This window comes from Symsagittifera roscoffensis, chromosome 1 (assembly GCF_963678635.1).
Source record: "Symsagittifera roscoffensis chromosome 1, txSymRosc1.1, whole genome shotgun sequence".
Classification (NCBI taxonomy): domain Eukaryota; kingdom Metazoa; phylum Xenacoelomorpha; order Acoela; family Convolutidae; genus Symsagittifera; species Symsagittifera roscoffensis.
This window is the reverse complement of record NC_087062.1, coordinates 60,069,899-60,092,474: the sequence shown is the minus strand read 5'-3', so window position 1 is coordinate 60,092,474 and position 22,576 is coordinate 60,069,899. Positions and strand designations below refer to the sequence as shown.

The 22,576-nt window shown below is 36.6% G+C and overlaps 1 protein-coding gene across 1 annotated transcript; it reads left to right on the top strand.

Annotated features, from left to right (window-relative positions):
* Window positions 1-5,769: 5,769 nt before the first annotated feature.
* On the top strand, window positions 5,770-9,522 carry LOC134846638 (tubulin alpha-1 chain-like). The gene is made up of 4 exons (XM_063864026.1): window positions 5,770-6,023; window positions 7,369-7,540; window positions 7,771-8,501; window positions 8,769-9,522. Exons 1-4 carry the CDS (start codon window positions 6,021-6,023, stop codon window positions 9,222-9,224), a joined length of 1,362 nt encoding a protein of 453 aa, XP_063720096.1. The 5' UTR covers window positions 5,770-6,020; the 3' UTR covers window positions 9,225-9,522.
* Window positions 9,523-22,576: the final 13,054 nt, after the last annotated feature.

The following is a 22,576-nucleotide window of genomic DNA, read 5'->3' as shown; positions in this document are numbered from 1 at the left end:
ATGTCACCTGGGAAACATTGCAATGATGAAATTGGTTGCAGTGGTGGAATCTGTTGCTTTGCCGTTGCTCTTTTGAGTTGCAGACACGTCAAGCAATTTTTAATAATATTTGCGAGGAATTCGGTAAAGCCGGGAGGGTAAAATCGTTTCCTAAACTCTTCTGATGTCCTTGTCATTCTAAGATGTCCACCAGTTGGTGAGTTGTGAAGTTTATAAACAGCTTCACTTCAACAATGTTTTGGCAGGCAATGTTGCTTAGGTTTCACTTTTCCTGTGTCATCGAAGAAATTTGGATACAGAACGTCGTCTTATCAACCTGTTGAAACTTTTAGCAAATTTTTTCTTCCGATTGTTTTCGTACGTGAGGTTTGGAACTGTCTCACTGTTTATCCAATTCTTCACATCTTCGATATCAGGTTTTTTTTCTAGTTGACTTTTCAAATTGAATATTTCGTGACTCAGAATCAGGTCATGAAACACGTCAGCAGGGTCAGGACATCCAACTGCGGCGATGATTAGTCCTGACAATCGGACGAAGTTTTGCGGGTGAATTGTATCGCTATTGTCCTGCTTGGTAAGTTTTCTCATAATGTTTTCATAGAGTTGGAGTTCAATCACTTGTGATCTGAGTTAATTGCCAATTTTCTTCTTTACGGAACACCCCTCCTCTATTAATAGCATCAGATTGAGAGATGCATCATGTACTTTCTTTGTCGTATTGATTTGTATTTCTCGTACCGGAACTTTGTCTGTTTATTTCAAAGAAAGTGAAGCTGATGGGTCTGTTTGCATAATTCGCTTTATTTCGTTTTTTGGCTCCCTCTGGAAGGGGAAGGTTTGACCGCAACCTTGTGGTTTTTGTTTTTACCAGCGATGATTTGCTGTGTGGTTAACTTTTCCACAAACGTCACAAAATATGGCTGATGATCGCATCATTGGTACAAAAAGTCCATTCCAAACTTGCATTTCAGCTTGTGGTATTTTATTTGCCGCAAATTGTTGCATCGGGTAATTCTGAGCCTGCTGGAATTGTGCTGATGGCTGCATTTGTGTTATTGGTTGCTTTTAGTGGTTCTGGTACATGTTTGAGTACTGCTGATTTCGAGGGAACCATTGGTGATACTGCTGTGGTGCAACTGTGGCATGTTTTGAACGTTTGGCTTGGTCTTGTTAAAATTAAACTTTTTTGCCAATTTTTTCTTCGTCTACCGCCTTTATTGCCTCGTTGTTGTCCATACCATTTTTTTTTGATTTGGCAGATAACCACTATACAGACCATTGTGACTGTTGTTGTTCCGATTTTGTTCGACAGGCGGATTCGATTGTTTTTTCGACTGCTCACTATTTTGTAATCTCATTTCATTGAGCTGCTTCTCCATTTGTTTCTGATTTGTGAACAATTTTATGAGAGCGCTTATTAAACTTTCTGCGACTTTGTCGTTTACTCAGTTCAATCCGTCTTCGCGCAGCGTGATTTGCTTCTTGGTCAGGTTACACAGTTCCTGAACTTTGGTCGCGGGAGGTTGTTTGATCAGCTTTGATCTGAGCCCACCTTGGCAGTCCTTTCATGAACAATCGTCAAGTTTGTTCATTCCGATTGTCATTTACAGCATCTATACTTTCTTGCTTTTGAGCAGTTTCTCGGTAGACTCGTGCTGCTTCTGCTGGTGAATGTGCTCCAATTATTGCAGGATCAATCGGGGCAACAGCTGGCAAATCTGGTGTTGGATACGCTCGCTGCGCATTCTTTGTCAAGTTCACGAGGAAAAACTCGGGAGTACCTGTTTTCGGGATAAGACGCAGCACTTATTCGAAAGTCGAATTAGGGGAAACACTAGAAAATTTGCTAATCATTTGGGTTTTGACAGACAGCAAGTGTTTTAACTTATTTTTGCTAATCAGGTTTTGCTGCTTCAATAATAAGGTTTTTCTAAGTAATCCGTTACTTCGATTCATGGTGGGGAAACATAATGACAATTATATCAATTTACTGGAGGTTCGAGTTTTGAGTTTTGAGTTTTGGTTAAACCAACAGTTTTTGTTGATTGTTGAAAACCTGACCTGTAGACCTGCTTTTTTGTCTGCCTTGTCAGTAGCTCAGCTGTCCTGCCTTCTGACTAGAGTAGAGATGTTGTAGGTCACAATCCACATCTGCTCCTGTAGATTGAAAAACTGTCATCCCAGAGGTGTTGAAAAGTCATGACTGTCTTGTTTTCCTCCCTGTCTGTCTCAGTTTTTCCATAAATGTTGCTCTGCTACCCACATCTGAGCGTTGCTGGGGGAATCGGGTGGTATTGCACTGTTCTGCTTCAGCAAAATGCGGTTATCACTGTCTGCTCGTATGTTGTAGTCTTCAATTGCCAATGAATTTTGGTGATTTCAGGAGTAGAAGTTTCCGCGAAAGTCACATTGTCATACCATGTCCCTTCGGATGACTGTGAACAGCTATTTTGGTTCTTAACTTATCGCTAGTCGACCGGCGCAAGTTAGAGCATGATTGGAATTTTTTTTAGTTGATTTCTATCAGATTGATATTCAGCTCGGTATAATGTTCCAATGATTTGTATTAATTACCATCAATGTTTACAAAGTTAAATAAATATAAACTTATGAGCTTCTTTTCATAAGCAAGGTTAATTATGTAATCTATAGCATATGAATGCATGACATCATGCAATGATGTAACAATGGACCAATTTATTTAATTGTAATTTTAATTTAAAAAAACTCGTTACCAATGTTTTTTCAGTCAAATGGTACTCAATGTACACTCTTGGACGACTAGCATAAAACTTATGGCACTGTAAGCCAAAACTTTGTTTTTGAAAACATGATAATCTTGTGGGGACGACTATCTTAAAAATTTATTTGTGAGAAAAATTAAATTACACGAAAAAAAATCTAGCAACCAGTTATAAAAAGTTGCTTTAACACAAGGGTTTTCAAAAGGTCCTCTTTTATGCTTTGTCATTATCAATGATATCGGTTTTTTAAAATATCAATCAAAAAGGAAGTTTTAAATGCTGATTAAGCTTTGAAAAGGACTATAGTAGAGAGAAAGACGTCACAAAAGTATATCAGCAAAAAATCAACAATAGAAAAGAGAAAAACTATAGGCAAATAAATAATTTCAGACAAATGTGCGCATGCGTTCTTGGAAACTTAGGTAAAGAAAAAATTTAAATGCGTTTTAAGTTAATTATTAAAACTTTGTGGCTTTCGTACTGACGTAATTAGTGTTTCAACAAAAGTAATTACATTAAAAAATTTAAAACAAGTGATAGGCCAAATTCGCATTACAGCTTTCTTGTTTGTGCTGCTAAAAGTCAAATAAGTCGAATGTTAACTGCAACTAATCAGGTAATGAAAATTTGAGTCAAGAAACCAGTCAAGTCAGTCAATCAAAACAATTACAGCAAAAGAATTCCATGTTTATGAGCTAATTGAGTTATAAGTCTTGCTTTCCAAAAGCCGAAGAAACTTTATCAAATGTGCTGAATAGAAGACACAAGAGAAATTGTGATTCGTAGAATTAATCATTCAAAGCTTTCACTTTCGGCTGGGTTTTGAAAACTTTCCAGTTTTTCAGTTGTATGTCCTCTGACACGTTTTTTTTGTTTAATTTGTCTTACAAAAAGCTAGCCATTGCGAATTTGTTAAGTCCAGCAAACGTTTTAGAGAATTACCTATTGTTGAACATGATGAAAAAATTAAAGATTCCACGCCATGCCTCCCTCAGTTTTTGTTCCATCCAAAGCAATGTTTTGAATTGAACTGTTATAAATACTGAAATTAATTTTTTGATCTTAGAATGCATTTTACTTAGAAAATCTCAATGACATACACAAAACAGAAAAACTATCTGGTTTGTGTGAATCCTCGTGGTTGTGTGAAAATCAAAATTGTAAATAAAACTTGAAAGGTTTTATGAACTTCGGATTTGATTTTGGACCAATTTACAAAGCTTGACGCCTGAAACCAAACAGTTTGTGTCTACTGACAATATACTAAAACACAGGAGCGGATCTAGGATTTTCTCGAGGGGGGCGGATTTTCAAAAAAAATTCGAAAATTTTGACGACCTTTTTTTTTTTAGGTCGACCAAATTGATTTTTCGAGCTCTCCCAAAGCAGTGTTTTGCCCATATTTTGGCTAAATTTTAACGCAAATTTTTGAAAAAACAACCAAAAAGCCGTTTTTGGGCACTTTTTGAAAAATTTTGACAAAAAAATTGCGTTTTTTTTGGCGCGCGCTCCCCCTCAAAGTTAGTATATATTGGCGCCAAAGGCGCCTTTAGAAAAATTTTAGGGTCGGTCGGCCAAAAATGGATTTCTGAAAAAGTATCAAAGGGGGGACCCTTTGGGTCGGCAGGGGGTCGAATGCGCTGCGGAGTTGTAGAAATATTTTAATAAATTATGCTGAAATTTCTACGATCAAGACATCAGAGCTGAAAATGCAAACACTTGTCACTCAATAACAAAACAAGCAAGAATGTGAGTTTCAATTTTACAATTAAAAATACAGCTATCGAATTCAGAGTTTTAACAAAAAGGTATCAGTCTATAAGTACGACAATTCAATTGACACTAATATGCTTGAGAATGTCTTTAAATAATTTTAAAAACATCATATTTAAAGTGACCTACCTCGGGTGCACATTTAAAAAAATGTCTCAAGCTATTCCATAGTGTTATGCATTTAGCTGGTAATGTTACAAAAAATTCAATTTGAATTTCGATTAGGTGTTCATGGTGTTTTTGATGCAAGTTGCATCTAAAGATTTATTTTTGTTTCTACAGAGTGAAAATTAGCATACTTGTTTTCATTTTTGTCATTTCGTAGATATACATAAAATTATAATGAAAACAATTTACGCTGGTATTTTGTTTTTGCTTTACAGAAAAAGTTTTTCTTTAGGGAAATACCTACATTCAATCCTTCTTGAGCTTACATGTTGCCTTATGGCTGGCTTAGAAATTACAGTATCATGTTTATTTTTACATAGTTCGTCACTGTTAGTCACTCCATCATCGAGGAGGGGTGGGGGGAGGTGAGGGGGTTGATTAGGGAATAGTGGTATGCCATGTAGTTTGCATATTGATAATAAGCCCCATTTGCAGCGATACACCATAGAATACAAGAGCTGCTATAAATAAAAGAAAACTCTGCAGTGGTGTTGTTGGCGATAACTCTTTCACAAGAATGAAAAAGAGATTCGATGATAATGAAGACTGGTTGCAGTTTAGAAGGCTCGCAAAATAGATTTTTTTGTTCATCGCATTAGTGTTTATGATTTGCTCATGAATAGTGAAATTCTAAAACTTACCATACAGGTGCGACCAAAAACTTACTAGGTCCAATTTTTTCCATAGCTTTTTCTGTTATGGTGACAAAAACACAGATTCTTTGCAGTAGCTTCTCTAAAACCATACGTGGAATCAAACCAAAACCACGCGGCGTCACATCTAAAAAAAATTCCAAAAATGTCTGCAAACGTCTGCAGCATAAGTTCTTTTGTTGCCCCAATTGCTGTTTCAGAGTGAAATATCAGAAAGGTTTTCTGTTTTAGGCTCCTGGGAAATTCTCCTCAATGCACACAACATGCGCACAACAAACTCTCTTTTACTTCATGCGATATGTTGGTATAATAACTTCAGGCACGTTGTGGTGCTATTTTCATGTATGCGTTTATTTTATATAGCCAACATCAGTCGTTCCTCTCGACCAATCACGAGCGACTGCAACATATGGGACCATTCGCACCCCCTCCCCCACGATAGAATTACTAAACAGGAACGGTTATATAGATACCATTGAGGCTGACGCACCATACCATATTAACACTCTTTTCTCGCGTCTCGCTCAGTCATTCCATTTGCATTCTACCTAACGGTTGCAACTACCGTTTCTACTAAAAGAGCTCAGAGTAGTTCCACATCTTTGTTTTCATTCCATTCTCCTTTATTTCTCTCTCTCAGTTCACAACTGCAGTGTTGCTGTTTCCATAACAACAAGCCAAAATGGTAACATGTTTTACTATACATCAATAAATATGCATGTAATTTTACAAAACGAATTGAAAAATTAGTTTTATCTTTAACAAATTTTCAGGACAAAATTTTAATTGCCCAATAAAAAGTCGGTCTCCTTAAAATTTTTTTGCAATAATGCAAAAATGGCAATTTCCTGAAAATTTCATTTTTGAACCAAGGCTCGTTTGCCGGTTTTCAAAAAAAGGGTGTTAGATTTTCGTGTTGATGGATGGGATTTTTTCTCTAAATCTTATCAAAATCTCATATATTACTTCAACAATTCGTCCGCGACACAACTTGAAAAAAAGGGATTTTTTTTAGACAAGGCGGCTCTCCCCTTCAGGGGTGGATTTAGAAGGAGGCAAAAAGCGGATGCCCCCCCCCCCCCGCCACCACCTCTCAGGGATTTGACCCCCTCACTTACCAAAGGTCCCCCCCTTTGATATTATTTTAAGTATGACATTCATTTTCGGCTTACCAACCCAATTTTTTTCTTAAGGCGGCGCCTTCGAAGCCAATGTATCCTAACTTTACAGGGGAGCGCGCGCCGAAAAAACGCATTTTTTTGTCTAAATTTTCCAAAAAGTGCCTAAGATCGGTAATTTTGACCAGTTATTTCAAAAAATTTCCCGCGGCTTTTTTGGTCAGTTTTTTATCCAAGTTTTTTGTCAAAATAAAGTTTTTATAGTGTTCTGGCAGTGCTCGGAAAATAAATGTGTCGGCCTAAAATAAGGTCGACAAAATTTTTGAAAATTTTTGAAAATCCGCCCCCCCCCCCCTCGAGAAAATCCTAGATCCCCCTGCTCTCCTTGATTACCTCCTTTCGGCTTTTCATAAGAAACCGACTATGTGGTTGGTTAAAAGTATACGTAGACAAATGAAAAGCTCTAATTGCCCTCTCCTTCAATAACTTTATCAAAACTGCTCAGTTCATCGACAGTTCCCAAGTTTTTAATACAATGTAAACAAAAAACGAATAAATATTGCCTCCCTCCTACTGGTGTTTTATTTATCCGGATAAAAGGTCTTTCACAACAGGGGGCTGCTTTCCGTTTGGCTATTCTGGAACATTTAGCAGGAGAGCTGAGCCCGAATTTTCAAAACTAGATCTAAAAAAATCTAAAGAGCAACAGAACGCCCAATTTTGTTTCGTAGAGATTAATCGGGAAGCAAATTAGACTCTACTTTATATATCTTGCATCTGCAATCTTTGAAAAGTCAAATTCTGCTTTGAAAAATTCGGCTATCGAAATCTCAACTTTTGAGGATTTTAACCATTTCCGTTCAAGTCAGGTCACTTTAGTTTTTAGCGGACTAAAAAATATCTTATTTTTAGCGTGAAGTTCTCTCGATCCATGTGGGGCAGGCTGGAGTGCAGATGGGCAATGCCTGTTGGGAGCTGTACTGTCTGGAACATGGGATCCAGGAGGATGGTCAGATGCCCAGCGACAAGTCCCTCGGAGTGGGCGATGACTCGTTCAACACCTTCTTCAGCGAAACTGGATCGGGTGAGGAAAAGACACTGATTTTTCAACTACTGGTAGTTTTTTTTTCAATGTCATTGGGGCTTCAATCAAAATCTCAATTCAACGAATTATTCGCTGTGGAGAAATAACACGGAGTTAGTGTACATTGTCATCCGTTATGAGCTTATTTTTTGTTTATTAACTCTTGCGCACTTTATTAACTGTTCATACTTCTATATATCGTTCCGCCTGCTCATGATAGCTTTTTTTAGGCAAACACGTTCCACGTGCCATCTTCGTAGACCTGGAACCCAGTGTAGTTGATGAAGTGAGGACTGGCAAGTACCGCCAGCTGTTTCATCCAGAACAACTCATCACAGGCAAGGAGGATGCCGCCAACAATTACGCCAGGGGACACTACACCGTCGGCAAGGAGCTCATAGACTCTGTTTTGGACAAGATCCGCAAACTGGCCGACCAATGCACTGGACTGCAAGGTTTTCTAGTTTTCCACTCGTTCGGTGGAGGCACTGGGTCTGGATTCACTTCTTTGCTCATGGAAAGACTCTCGGTTGACTACGGCAAGAGATCTAAATTGGAGTTCGCGGTGTATCCTGCGCCTCAGATCTCAACTGCAGTGGTCGAGCCTTACAATTCCATCTTGACAACTCATACCACACTTGAACACTCGGATTGCGCATTCATGGTTGACAATGAGGCTATCTACGACATCTGTCGTCGAAATCTGGACATCGGCCGGCCATCGTACACGAACTTGAACCGACTCATTGGTCAAATAGTGTCTTCGATCACGGCGTCTCTCAGATTTGATGGCGCATTAAACGTGGACTTGACTGAGTTCCAGACTAATCTGGTACCCTACCCGAGGATCCACTTCCCACTCGCAACATACGCTCCGGTGATTTCTGCTGAGAAGGCCTACCACGAACAACTATCGGTTAACGAAATTACCACTTCGTGCTTTGAGCCGGCCAATCAGATGGTTAGTGCGTTTTGTTATAAACAGAGTTTGATTGCCAAGAAACACTTTTCAATAATTTTTGCTGAAAATTATGTCAATGTGTATGTTTTCGATGACCACTTAATTAATCTGCCCCCTCAATCATTTTCAGGAGGAAATTGTTCACTTGGTTAACTTAAGGGAAACTTATTCACATGAACACACCAAAGTGTATTGACGAAATGATATGGATGCTATTTTTATAAGAACGTCTGTTTTAGTACTAAAAGAATTGCTGTTTTTTTTCAGGTGAAATGCGATCCAAGACATGGGAAGTACATGGCTTGCTGTCTGTTGTTCCGAGGAGATGTCGTCCCTAAGGATGTCAACGCGGCAATAGCCACAATTAAGACCAAGAGGACTATCCAGTTTGTCGACTGGTGTCCCACTGGGTTCAAGGTTGGCATCAACTACCAGCCCCCGACCGTAGTCCCGGGAGGCGACTTGGCTAAGGTTCAGAGAGCTGTGTGCATGTTGAGCAACACAACCGCCATCGCCGAAGCCTGGGCCCGATTGGACCACAAATTCGATCTGATGTATGCTAAGAGAGCATTCGTCCACTGGTACGTCGGAGAAGGCATGGAGGAGGGAGAGTTCTCAGAGGCGAGAGAAGATCTGGCTGCCTTGGAAAAGGACTATGAAGAGGTTGGCATCGACAGCACTGATGCGGATGAGAACGAAGGTCAGGAGGAGGAAGAATATTGAGTGTCATCGAGCCGCACCTCGTTCTCCCTTTCCCAAGACAAGCACCTAACCTTGACACAAACACTACTATACAACTAAATAAATAAAGCAAAAAGACTGAAAAACTTTTCCGTACAGACTGAAAATCTCTCCCAGCATGACTCGATTATGTCGTACAATCGAGTATTGAAATATTCCACTACTGCAATTATGTCAAAAACATTGACTTAAGTTAAACTTTCAGGCATTCCATTAGAAAGGCGATGTTTCAAAGCATGGCTTCAGAATGAATAAATTTGACCACACTTTTCAAATCTTATCCCCTTGTATAGGGCTAAGAAATTGAGAGTACAGGTGAATCAGAAAATCATTTAGAATTGTTTTTTCGGCGCCCCCCTCAAACTACTATATATTGGCGCCCAAGGCGCCTTCAGAAAAATTTTAGGGTCAGTAAGGTCAAAAAGAGATATCTCAAAATAGTACAAAGGGGGACCCTTTGGGTCGGCAGGGGGTCGAATCCCTGAGGGGGGAATGTCCGCCCCCTCAAAATCTGCCCCTGCATGCATTAGACGTTTTATTTTACTTAAGAGCACTCTAAATTTAGTTTTAAACAAAGATAGTTGGTTACTGCACAAAAATTTCTGACCACATTAGTTTTTGGAAAAATAAGTTTAAATTGAACTAGATTTTTTGGAATTTTTGTGCTTTTTTGGGCAGGTGCACTTTTAAAAAGTTAACTCGGGTATCAAAATGGGTCTAAAAATCAAAATCAGTGAAAGAACGAATCAAATTTTAGACCAACGCTGCTCAAGTTAGTCTGAATGGCCAAAAGTTCAAATTAGTTATTTTTTGACAAACAATTTTTTTCACATTTTTTTTGGAATTGGAATCACAATCAGTAGCGCTTTAATTTGATATCACTCTGAAATACCAACGAGTTTTATTTGAAATACTCGAAATGCGTTGAAAAAATACCATAGTTTCTTCCCTATGCCATAGTTTCTTCTGGTTCGTGAAGTGGTCGGAACACTAAATGTCCTAATTGTTTAATTTTTAACTATAATTCCGATGCAGCAATCTCTGTGCATGTCTTCTTCATCAATTGTTCTAGATTGTTAGTAACAACGGTTTCGTGAAAGTTACAACGGTTTCGTGAAAGTTAGCTCAACGTATATTCAGGCAAAAAATATCCATTTCACTTAAACTTAACATTTACTTTAGACACAACTGCAACTTTAGTCTGCCTCAAAATCATCTCTTACCTCTTTAAATGTTAGTGATCTACTGCCTCTGTTTGTTCTATGAAACATTAGGTAAAAATGATCTTAACAATCAGTTCTGTAACCGAGAGATACCAAGATGTGAAATAAAAAGGCATCCACAAACATATTTGGTCCTCGTATCTAACTGCAGATATCGATTCAAAGTCAAAGTTTTAAGCGACATAACTTATTCTCATTGAGGTTTCGACCAACTAAAAAACTTTTTCAATCGGTGGAGTTAATCGAGTAAAAAAGAGCACTTTATATATTAAATGGGACAAACTAAGCGGCTGTATCGAAAGAGAACTAAGTATAAGTTAAATTCTCAATTGGACGAATCCTGAACAAGGGGGGAAGACAAATTAGCAAACTACTCTGAAAGGAAAATGGTCCAATTTTTAAAACAAAATGAAGCATCCGTTTCAATTACGTGTGGTAGCGCCTTATCCTCTTGTTGGTCCAATTTTTGAAAATAAAAAAGGAATATATATTCAATTTTGGCGATCGAAATTCTATTTTTTAACCATACACGTTCTATACGTAATACCTTATGCAATCATATTAGTTTATGGTTTATCAAAAACTCTTGGCCAAAAATCATTTCAGAAGAATTAAATGTCATTCGGATTATTTATGGTTTTGCCAAGATGTACAAAAGCCTAGTTGAATTATAACAAAAACGTGATTGGCACTTGAATTTCTAAGCCGTGGTAAAAAAGCGATTTGTTTAATTATCGTGGGCCAAATTTTATAGCGGCAAATGATAAATCACGCAAAAATGATAAACTAAGCAGATACCACAAAACAAAATTGATCGATCCATTAACTTATTGCTCCCATTTTCAAATAAGTGACAAATAGTTGAGCTCAGTGTGGTTTTTTATTCGGGCAACTTTTTGTTCCAACTTTCGAAGTAAGTGAGGTATATATATGCTCGGGTTGGTTTTTTCTAATGAGAGAAATTTTCAAAAGAATTTTTCTCTCGGGGGGTCGATTTCCTGGATCTTCGTCAGCCCCGCCCACTGTACTAACTAGTCACGAATCTAGCTCTACTGCTTGTGCTTTATATGTTTGATCATGGCGAATTATCCCCGCTGCAAAATCATATCGAAATGAATTGAGGCAAACTAATTGTTCCGACGCTCAAAGAAAATGCCGAATATTTATGCTTGAGGGTTTTTTTTATTCAGTCAATTTTTGAATTGTGAACTTATCATTTTTGACAAAAATTTTTCAGATCATATCAAAAGTATTGTTGTTTTGAGCTCATTTTTCAGAATATATTTTACCTGTGGTCACTTTTTTTCGCGCTATTAACACGTAAGCGAGATTTAATCCGTATTAGAAATCGTTCCAAATTGATTCAAGGAAGCTTATATGTCATAATTGATTTGTTAATAGGGGCAAAGTCTATCATTTTGTACTTAATAAAGCGTTTGGGGAGATTTTTTCACAAAAAAAAATCGCAATTTTTTTTATTTTAATTTTTTTTACATATAAATTTTTCATGTTCTTGCTGCTCCATAGACCTTAAAAGGCTGTCGGAACGTTCAGAGCTTCACCCTGATACGAGCAGTCTTGTTCTTTTTTTATTACTAAAAACTGTCTATGATAATATTCTTAGAGCATCTAAAAATATAGGGGAAACAAAGCTTAAAAAGAAAAGTTTTTTCAGCAGCGAATAATTTTGCAACGCTTTTGGTTGATTGATGAGCGTAAGGGTTTCAATTTTCTATACAGTTGCTATTTCAAGTGTAGTTAGTCGGTAGAGCAAGCATTGAAATAATTGCGCTGGAAAGTGATTTCAAAAACTATTATTTTTCATGCCATTGCGAGCGTAAAACATTTTTATTAGAAAACTTATGTTTTCCTAAACAAACTGGTTTAATTTTTTTCAAAGAACAACTGAACACGTGCAAGGTTTGGCCTAATACCTTCATTACAACACATTTCATTACATTTCGAAGAAAATGATTGAAATTAACGAGACTCCTAGGTTGAAATTATGCAAGTCTTCAAGTATGAGTATTTCATACCACGTTGTGTGTTCGGGGACATTTCTGAAAAAAAGTAGGGGCAAGTTAAAGAATTTTTCGAGAAAAGACTGAGATTCATCTGCCTTCTGACATTCATCTGCATCCTTATTCGGTAAGCATCTTGAAAAAAATTGCATCAAAAGGGTAAAGCGGAGCTTAGCATCACTTGCGATGCAACACAAACATTACAAACATAAGAAGTCGGTAAAAATGAGAACTGTTGAAAAAAAACTAGGTATAACAGAGTTAGCTACAAATTCTTATTGTAACAAAAAATCCAAAAACGTCGCCAATGCTGGATATATTAATTTTTTTCTTAAGATTGTTTTGTCTTACGATTTGGAACCCTGTGAGATTTTTCATTTGTTGCAGTTTTCTACTGATTGCTTTCGAAGAGGTCGAAATTCAGCTACATCAACTGGTTAAAAATAATTTTAAAAAGAAAAGCTGGGACCAACTTGACATGCAATTTGTAGTCTATTCCTGCAGCAGTGAGTTGAAAACATTCAGAGCTCGCAGTCTTATCTCAACTACTTTACCTGAGGCTAATTTTCGAAAAAAAAGTATAAATTCCCAATTGCCGCTAAAAACGGTTAACCTCATGCCAAATTCTTTTGAAAATAGATTTCTTACAAATCCAAAGGATAGCTGAAACCTCCTTTTGTGCAAAACTCAGTTTGAAAGTATAGAGGAAACTTAAAATGAATCTAACCAATAAAATCAGTTCAAAAAGTGCCAAACTGCAATTGTTTCAATTGAGCTTCCTTTGCGTACCTTTCAAGTTTTACAGCTTAGGCTAAAAACATAGTATCGTTTCACAGTTTTTCATTTACTTCTAATATGTACAACTGCAAAAACCCAAAATTTGTAAAAACTTTGTTTTTGTAAATTCTTCAATTATCCAAACTTTTCAAAACCCAATTTCTATCCAAACAAAACAGAAAGCCCCGGAAGCATGTAAAATGAATTTTTTGTTAAAGGGCTAATAAAACCGGTATTCAGCCAAAAAAAATTCAGTAAAAAAGTTATAAGAAACTCACTATCTGTCGATAGGTATCTATCGATTGAAAAGGTATCAAAACAACATGCAGGCAAAACAATTTGTATCATAAGCTGAGGTTCCAAAGAAGGCGCTTCTATAAAATGGATTTGGCAAACACAAGTTTGCAAAAGTCTTCAATCTCCCCTCCTTAAGAGGGCCAGCGCAACAAAAAAACAGTGTTTTTAGTCATAGGATGTTCAGGATCGGCTTGGACACTCTTCTTACTAGTACTACTATAGTGCAGAATCGAACCAAACCCAGGCCCCGGTAATTACAAATGAGAGTCATGTAATGGTCCGATCCGCCGCTCTCACTGCAACGTATTGTGTCACTGCGGCGGTTGAATCCATTTAAATGCAGTGGCCCAAACTAAACTAACCAACACCACAGAGACTTCTACTGTCCAAACTACAAACTGCTATCAAAAGTTGCTTATGCAGCTTTCACTCTGTATTCAAAACAACTCATCAACTCATCACCTTCTCAATCATTCACTCGTACTAGACTACTGACATCACACCTACCTGCATCCCATACCCCTTCCCCAAATCTGAGACACTCTCCGACCCAGACATCAACTAGAAACCCGGTCGAAAAGACCACTAACACCTTTCCCCAAGAAATTCAATTCCCCGAACCCTTACACTTCACCCACACAATTTATACCCCAATTCGAAACGCCCCCGAGATACTGCCCTTATAAAACTATCACCCCGAGAACCCTCTAACAGTCTTCGCTTAATGCAGTGGAATTGCAACGACAAGGTTGGTAAGGCACCTGATCATGACCTCTACCTAGAAGGAAACAAGATCCTCGTTCCTGCTCTGCAAGACTTCAAACTCAACTGCAACAGCAATACTAGTTTTCTTGCAGCAGCAGTACTCGTTATTAACGATCGCGATAAGGAAAAAAGGAAGGCGAAGGACTCCTCTTTGCCTTAGCCAAATTAATCCCCTACGAAACTACGAAATCGCACTCGCAACTCCCATTGGAATCCCAGACAACAGACATCATCACAACAGATGTAAAGTTCTCCCTGTCTAACTTTTAAACACCTCCACGGTCCTCATTCCCCCAATGCTACCAAGGATCTCTAAAACACTTACTACTTCACTAGGAGGACTAGTACTCGGTGATGCCAATGCCCACAGTCCCTCCTGGAGACGATAGAGGGACGATAGGGGGTTACTGTGACTGTTGCAAAATCGCCAAAGCATGCGTTCCCGACGAAGCCAAAAACTTAATCAAGCAACGCGACCAAACTAGGCTCACTGACCACACCAAGTTAAACATTACGGCTCTCGACGAAAAAATGGCTTGCAACGCTTACAAGGAGAATTTTTGGCGCGAGTTTGTGACTTAGACTAGCCATAGGACCAAGGCAAGCAGTTATTGGCGACTAGTTTGCACCTTGAACGATTCACTCCCTAGAGACTCAAATCACAACATACTTTACAACCCCAAATCCTTCACCACACTCTCAATAGCAAACGCGCGACCTTCAAGCGTTCGGTCCCGATGGAATTCCAATAATTCATTTGAGGCTCAGTTATATCCCAGTACTTTTTAACTACTGTGTCCACGGTTCCCCTTCTTCGCCCATATGTAGTTCCATTAAATCTTACGCGAACGACTTCAATGTCTATACCCACAACAAAATCATAACACCGATTTTCTAGAATCTATCTACTTATTTCGGCAATATCAACTCAGAATCCTCCCCCTTCAATTGCAAAGCAACCCTATTCTCACCTGACTCGAACGACTACAGAACTCAACCCAAGTCAAAATCCAGAACACTTTGCTCCCACAGCCCTAAAATCCTCGGATTCAACTTAGACCCATTGATGAAATACTCTCAACACTGCAAGACTCAAGCTAACAAAGGCAAGAAATGTAACACAGTCTTAAATGCCAAAAGCCGGCAACAACTGGCCCGAAATAACAAACTGCTTCTAAAAATGCATGAAGCTTTGAATATATTAATCCTAGAACCCGCAGCAAGCAGTATCGTCTAAATCTTCCAAACAATTTTCAAAACAAAAATTTTGATACGTTTCAAAAAAAAGTTACGCAGAAATACTACAAAACAATGGTGCATAATCTCGAAAAAATGGATCGATTAAAACAAAATGTAGAAGTTAGAGAGGATAAAAACTTTGAGGACAACAACGCTATACGAGCCTTTTAAAAACATGGTTATTTAAATACGCAACTTACCTACTGTAACATACGGCAAAAATCGTAAGAAAACTAGAAAAAAAAGAAATATTGCACAAACATGGGGGAATTCTTATAAGTAAGAACAAACAATTTGAATGGCTGTACTTTATAAAAAAAATATTGTAGAAGCAATTTCCTACAAAAGCCATCAAAGTAAAAATCGATCACTTAGATACTGAATGATTTATTTTTCCCTCATAACACCAAATGAATCTACTTTCTCCAGAATACCATACAAGTTTTTTTTTTTGACAAAACCATTCCGGAAGAAAAATACTTGATACTTCCAACCAGCCAGAAAGTTAAAATTTTCTTTCCATAATCACAGCGCGGGTCCCCTGTCTAACGATATCAACTTTAATGAGTACATCCACCATGGAGCCAAACTCCGCATTTACGATGTACTCCACACACGAGCGGTTTCCAGCTACATTCAAACCGTTCCCACACCTATAATTCTCATCAAAAACCGCCCTATTTATCTCGCCAACTGAACTATCACTGGGTCGCAAGGCCTGTTTCAGCGTAGCTCAACTACGCCTAGCTTCTCCCCCATACTTCATTCCTACTTCAACAGCTTTTACCCAAGTGTCTCCAACGATTGCTTAAAGTGCTTCAATACCCCACACAATGCCAAACAACCCTTCAATGAACCGAAAACTCTACTACACTCACTACTCTTTCACTCTGGTCCAATCTTGTTGAGGCTTCGGCTTTTATTAGAATGATTCAATCGTTAAGCACATCAAAATCTCAATCCAGCTGAACCTCTCATTCGATGTTTTAGAACTAAGCAAACTTCATTTTTATTTTTATAGTGGTCTCGGGTTCTGGGATATTGAAATAACATGTTTGATTTTCATGTCGAGTGGATGGATGGACTATTTTTGTCGCAGTGAGATGCCCATGGCTTGCAGCTCCTCCTGAGTGAAACATCCAGCACCATCGATGCACGTCACTAGAACCAAAAACGAGCTCACATAGTGCAACATACAGTTTTTTTCCAAGTGCAAAGAATATTGCAAAGACAAGCAATCTATAATGTATATTAAAACTTGCATCATTTAAACTCCTAACTCGATGTCGCATTGTTCATACTAGTCTTTTTTATGAAGGTGTTGCTTACCATCCATAGAAGAAGTTGAAGAAGCTTCGAGCTTTCTGAAAAATAAAAGGCAAGTTTGAAATAGTGTAGCTAATATAGTGCTGAATTAATGGTCCACAAAAAAAAGTTGCAGCTTAGAAACTTGCCAGAATTAACATTGGGCAACTTGTTTTGGGAAATGAGAACCCAAAAACTTAACCGTAACAAGGGTTGTTTTCAGCGCGGGTTGTTTGAACAACAATAACAGAAAAAGCTTGGTGAATTCAAAAAACAAATCAAGGAGCCATTTATGTATTACAAACATTTTCCAGGAGGACTAATTTTTGAAAATTTGTATAATTACTGGTTATGTAATCTGAGAAAGAAAATAGCACTTTTTTACTACATAAAAGTTTAATTTTTAGCTATAAACGCAATTTAGAAAGGTTGCCGAGAAAATTCAGGCAATTTTTCAACATATTTTGGTTCATCAAGTCAGCAAAAAAAACATTGACTCACTCATTGAGGTCGATGGTGTTTTTGACGATGAGTCCCATGCCCATCCCCTGCACGACTATTATGCAGAAGAGGACGAAAGTGATGTAGCTCTTCACGTTCTTCTTCTTCATCTGATTCTTTCTTGACACAGGCATCTTGGTCTATCTGGCTCTATACTCCGAGTATTGTTGTTAATGTATACAGATGAGTTTCTAAAGATCAGACCGAACAAAAGGCCAGAACGTTTTTGGAATACTAGAATAATTTTTTCGGAGAAAAAACTTCAATTCAAAATTTTTTAGCAAACCTTTAGGGAAATCAACAGACGTGCAGACCGCCCGACTAAACGCATTTTTCGTCTAAATCTTCCATTCTAACGTAGAATTTTAACACATTTCAAAAAAATTGACGTAGGGAGACTAAAAACGATGATTGAATGGGGTGTTTAATCTCAGAAGTTCAATGAATTGATTCAAAAAAATTTTAAGAATTACGAGAAAAAAAAGCGAGGACAAAAAAGCTATTAGAGCCATTCAAAAACCTGGTAATTTGGAAATGCAACTTACCTTCCTTAACAAAATGCAAAATCGTAACGAATTTAGAAAAAGTAGCAAAAGTTCACAAAAATGGGCGGAATATTTATAAGCAAGTAAAAAGTTTTGAATGACTGTAATTAAATGAAAAACAAAGTAAAAACCATCAGAGAAAAAATATTGATGCCATATGTCAATTTTACTAATTAAAGAAAACTGAAATATTCTTTCAAATCCACTCCTGCTGAAAACACATTTAGCTGTATGTGTGGCATATTTGAATAAAATAAGATTGCAAAATAAAAATGAATAAATGAACATATGATATATAGTTGCAGAAAAAATTGTGTCATTTTTATAATTTTTGTGCTGAATTGAATTTTATAAATACTTTTTTTTGAATGGAAGGGTGCGGATTGAAATGAAAGATATATAACACCTTCCATCAATATATATTTTTTGCTCAGCTATCGAGTGGTTCAATTCAATCAACTTTTAGCTAATTTAGTCGTAGTGCAAACAATTTTTCTCGAATATGAAAAAATTTTAAGGAAATACTCATTGCTCTTTTAGTTATGAATGAAAGGACTTAATTGCGACATAACAATCAAACCATTCTAATAATTGACGCTGAGCCGGAATTTACGTGGGAAAAACTTGTGGCAACCAACATTTAACATCCAAAAAGAGAAAAAGCAAAAGCAAATCAATATCAGATAGTATTAGAAAAACAACTTAAAAAATGCTCTAAAATCTCAGTTTTGGCTACTTTTATCAGAAACTCGCCAGTGGATTAGGATCTTTTGAGGGTTCCGGGAGAGCTCAAAAGATAGTCAAAATATATAAAAGTTAGCTTCTTTTCGAAATCAGCTGCAGTTTGAAAAATCATAGGTGACTCTTCCTTCTATAAAATAACGATGAAAGCACTTTACTCACTATGGAGCAAAAACGGTAATACGAAAATGTGTGGAAGCTGGAAAAATGTATCGAGCCAAAGATCAGCAGAATATGTTCCTTTTTGGCTTCGTTGCAAAAACACAGGTGATGAATCTGTGGTCAAAAAACTGTTGAACAGTAAAAACCTTAAAAAACTATAAACAAAGAGAAAAAATAAGAAAAAACATTAACAAAGGTATTTTTTAAAAACTTTCACTTTGAATGAAACACAGAGAGAAAACAAAGTTTTTACCACTTGCCACACAACAACAAATAACACGGCAGATAAACTAAAAAAATAGGACAAAAGTCTGAATCGAAAAAGATTTTTAAAATATCTTTTTTTAACGTTTGTCTTTAATTAGTTAAGTTTGAGGAATGGTGTTGAAAAATAAAATTGCCAGTTTTGAATAGGTAATAAAAAACAAATTTCATCAAGTGGAAACTGAGCAAACAATACTTGGGTAGACGACTGCTGAGCCAAAAAAAACTAAACAGATAAACATTACCCGAAACCAATAGCCGAAAAAAACTTTAAACTGAAAGAACACTGTCAGCACAAAATGAAACTAAAAGTAAGAGTTGATTTACAATCAACAAAGAAAATTTGGATGAAGTGGCCAGTTAAAATGCAGATATGCTCGAAAAAGATCTGTTGCCAAACATTCTGTTCTATTGCTATCAGAATATACATGCTAACTGATTCAACTGATTTTGTTAAACTAGTTCTTAACCCGAAAAAAGGATATATTCCGATTTCATAACGCTTGCTAGTCCCAAACGTGAATGAAATTGCTAGTCGTGAACTTGCTAGTCGTAAAGGTGAATGGAACGGAGTCGCAAACGTGAGTCGCAACAAAAAATCCGAAGCTCAACAATCGCTTGAGAATTTTTTTAAAAAATGATCTGATTTCTCTAAATTGAACTTTGTTTACCATAAAAAAAATAAATTGGCCAGATAGAAGCTTCAGAGAAAGCTAATTTAATTTTTGGAACCAGATTTTTAAAAAAATGCTTTTTTTTGGAAATGCTTTTTTTGGGAATATATTTTTTTCATACTTTTATTCCTAGCCCTCTCAATTAGCGCGATTAAAAACTGAAACTAAGCGTGCAGAAACAATCAGCGAATACCAAATTCGCATATAACATTTTAGCAATGACAAAATTTGAAAAGCAAAAAAGTTGCTTGGTTGGTTGAATAAATTCCAATAAAAAAGACAACCTCACTGAGTATCACAAAGTAAACAAAAACATAATTCTTAACTTGTTCTAACAGTCAAAAACGAAAAAACGGACTTGGTAATAAGCAATGATGACTTGGGAATATCTTCAATTAAAATTTTGGGAATCTTAAGCATTAGGTCCAATTTGGAAAACAAAATCCAAGATAGGGCACTAAGTTAGAGTAGTGGCAATAAGTCAAGGCAATACAAAAAAACTGTTCATGTCGATAAAAACTCATTGAAAAAATATTTTCCCAATTTGGCTTCATTGAAGACAATCATAGTTAATGCTAAGACTGGAGCCTAGAACGTTCGTCTGACGAAAAAAAAACCTGGGTCAAAGTCGCCGGCAAAAATTGAAACCACAGCTCTGAATATTTAATCAGCTAATCGGAAAATTTCAAAGTTTTGAGTAATTCATTTTCACTCATTCTATGCAAAGTACTAAATGCAAGTTTCAACAAAAACAATTTTCAAAAATCTGAAAACATCAATTTCACTAATTATATGTAAAAATATTGAAAAAGTTATATATGTTTCTCAGCATCGCATAAAAACCACTGAGAAACACTATCCTAGGAAAAAAACTGAGCAAAGTTTCTTGACTAGGAACCTTTTACACAGAGGCAAAGCTGCGCTTCGCAAACACTTGCGAGAACACGACCAAAGATCAGTTCTATCAAATCAAATAAGAAAAAGTAGAGTTAAGCCTCGAGTCAGCAAAAACTAGGCTACGTGTAGGATTCGAATCTGCGGCCTACTGCAATCAAGATATTTTGAGTCTCACGCACTATCCACTAAGCCACGCAAGCTTAACAATCGACAAACACTAGTAACGAATAAAGCAGCTTTATATGCTAATAATTTGCCAATGCAGTTCAGCAAAAGTGGCACCTAATACAATAGACTCAATTTTGCAGGTAATAATTTGGAATACAACAAACTGAAGCTATCCACACTAACTTTGCACGTTATAAATTGGAAAAGTAAAGCCATATTATGTATAAACTATGCGTTTCAAAAAATTGCGAGATCCATTGAGTTAGAAAAATCTGAAAACGAGTTTTTATGATTGTTATGTTGTTTGAAACGTTTACTTTTTCAGTTTATTTGATGAGGTAACAAAGCATCAAATGTGTTAATTTATTATTATTCGACTCTCAAAGCATATGCTATCAAAAAACCATAAATAAGCCGCCAATAAGTGCACCAATATTTGCAACTTAGGTAAGAAAAAAAGAATAGTCGACTATTACACTAATTCTCACAAAAGTTCGCAAGTGTAAAATTCATTATTAACATTTATTACAATTCAAAACCACAAGGACTTGAAATTAAAAAATTTTAGGAAAAGAAATCGGTAATCATTGAAGCTGAAACAAAAAAATACGTTCTAAATCCGGAATGTATCAAAAAACCATCATAAGTATTTAAAGCTTTTAAAACCGAAAACAAACCTTTTCATTTTAGCATTCTTTATTTTTATTTTATTACCGATCCATGGAAAAAAATTAAATTGTAACTTTTTGTTTTCTAGTTTCAGGAACTTTTCTGATTACATGATTACATCTTGTTGATAACAATTACCAAATTTTTTTTAAAAAAAACGGTTTTGTAGGCAATTGTTATTCCACTGGGAAATTTGACAAAAAAAACTCTATGTAGTAATGGAAAATCTAGTTCTGATTTCTCTATTTTTTTATTGAAGAAGGCAATTTGTCAACTGTTTTGTCTAAAAGTAACTTTCAGATCTTTGCTATTCTAGGCTGTATCGTCAAAGCAAACGCTTCAAATGCCAAATGTGTAGGTATTAAAGATTCTGATGCGGTTCTTAAGGTGTTTTTTATCTACAGACCAGTGACATTGATGAAGAAATTTGGATTAAACAGAAACATCCAGTTTTTTCAAATTCAGTACACAAAATTTAGATCTGTAATACAGAGGCGACGCAAAGCTTCGAACCTCTTGCAATAAATCACAAGCGAAGCATGACAAACTATCCGACAGAACATTAGGCCATAAAAGTAAAAAAACAAATTCAATACACAAAACTTAGATCTGTAATACAGAGGTGACGCGAAGCTTCGAACCTCTTGCAATAAATCACAAGCGAAGCATGCCAAACTATCCGACAGAACATTAGGCCATAAAAGTAAAAAACAAATTCAATACACAAAATTTAGATATGTAATACAGAGGCGACGCGAAGCTTCGAACCTCTTGCAATAAATCACAAGCGAAGCATGACAAACTATCCGACAGAACATTAGGCCATAAAAGTAAAAAACAAAAAAAATTAACTTGCAAAATATTTTATATCAATGTCTAGATGTGCCGTCTTGATCCGACCATTCAATTATCATTTAAATCTAAATAAAAAACAATGTGGAAAAAATTCTTTTTGCTTACCTAATTGATATAAATACAAATATGTCACTGACCACAATATTTAACACAGAAGCAAAGCAGAGCTTGCGCCACTTGCGATACAACAAACATAAAAAACATAAAGTTAAAAAGAGAAAAAAGTCAAAA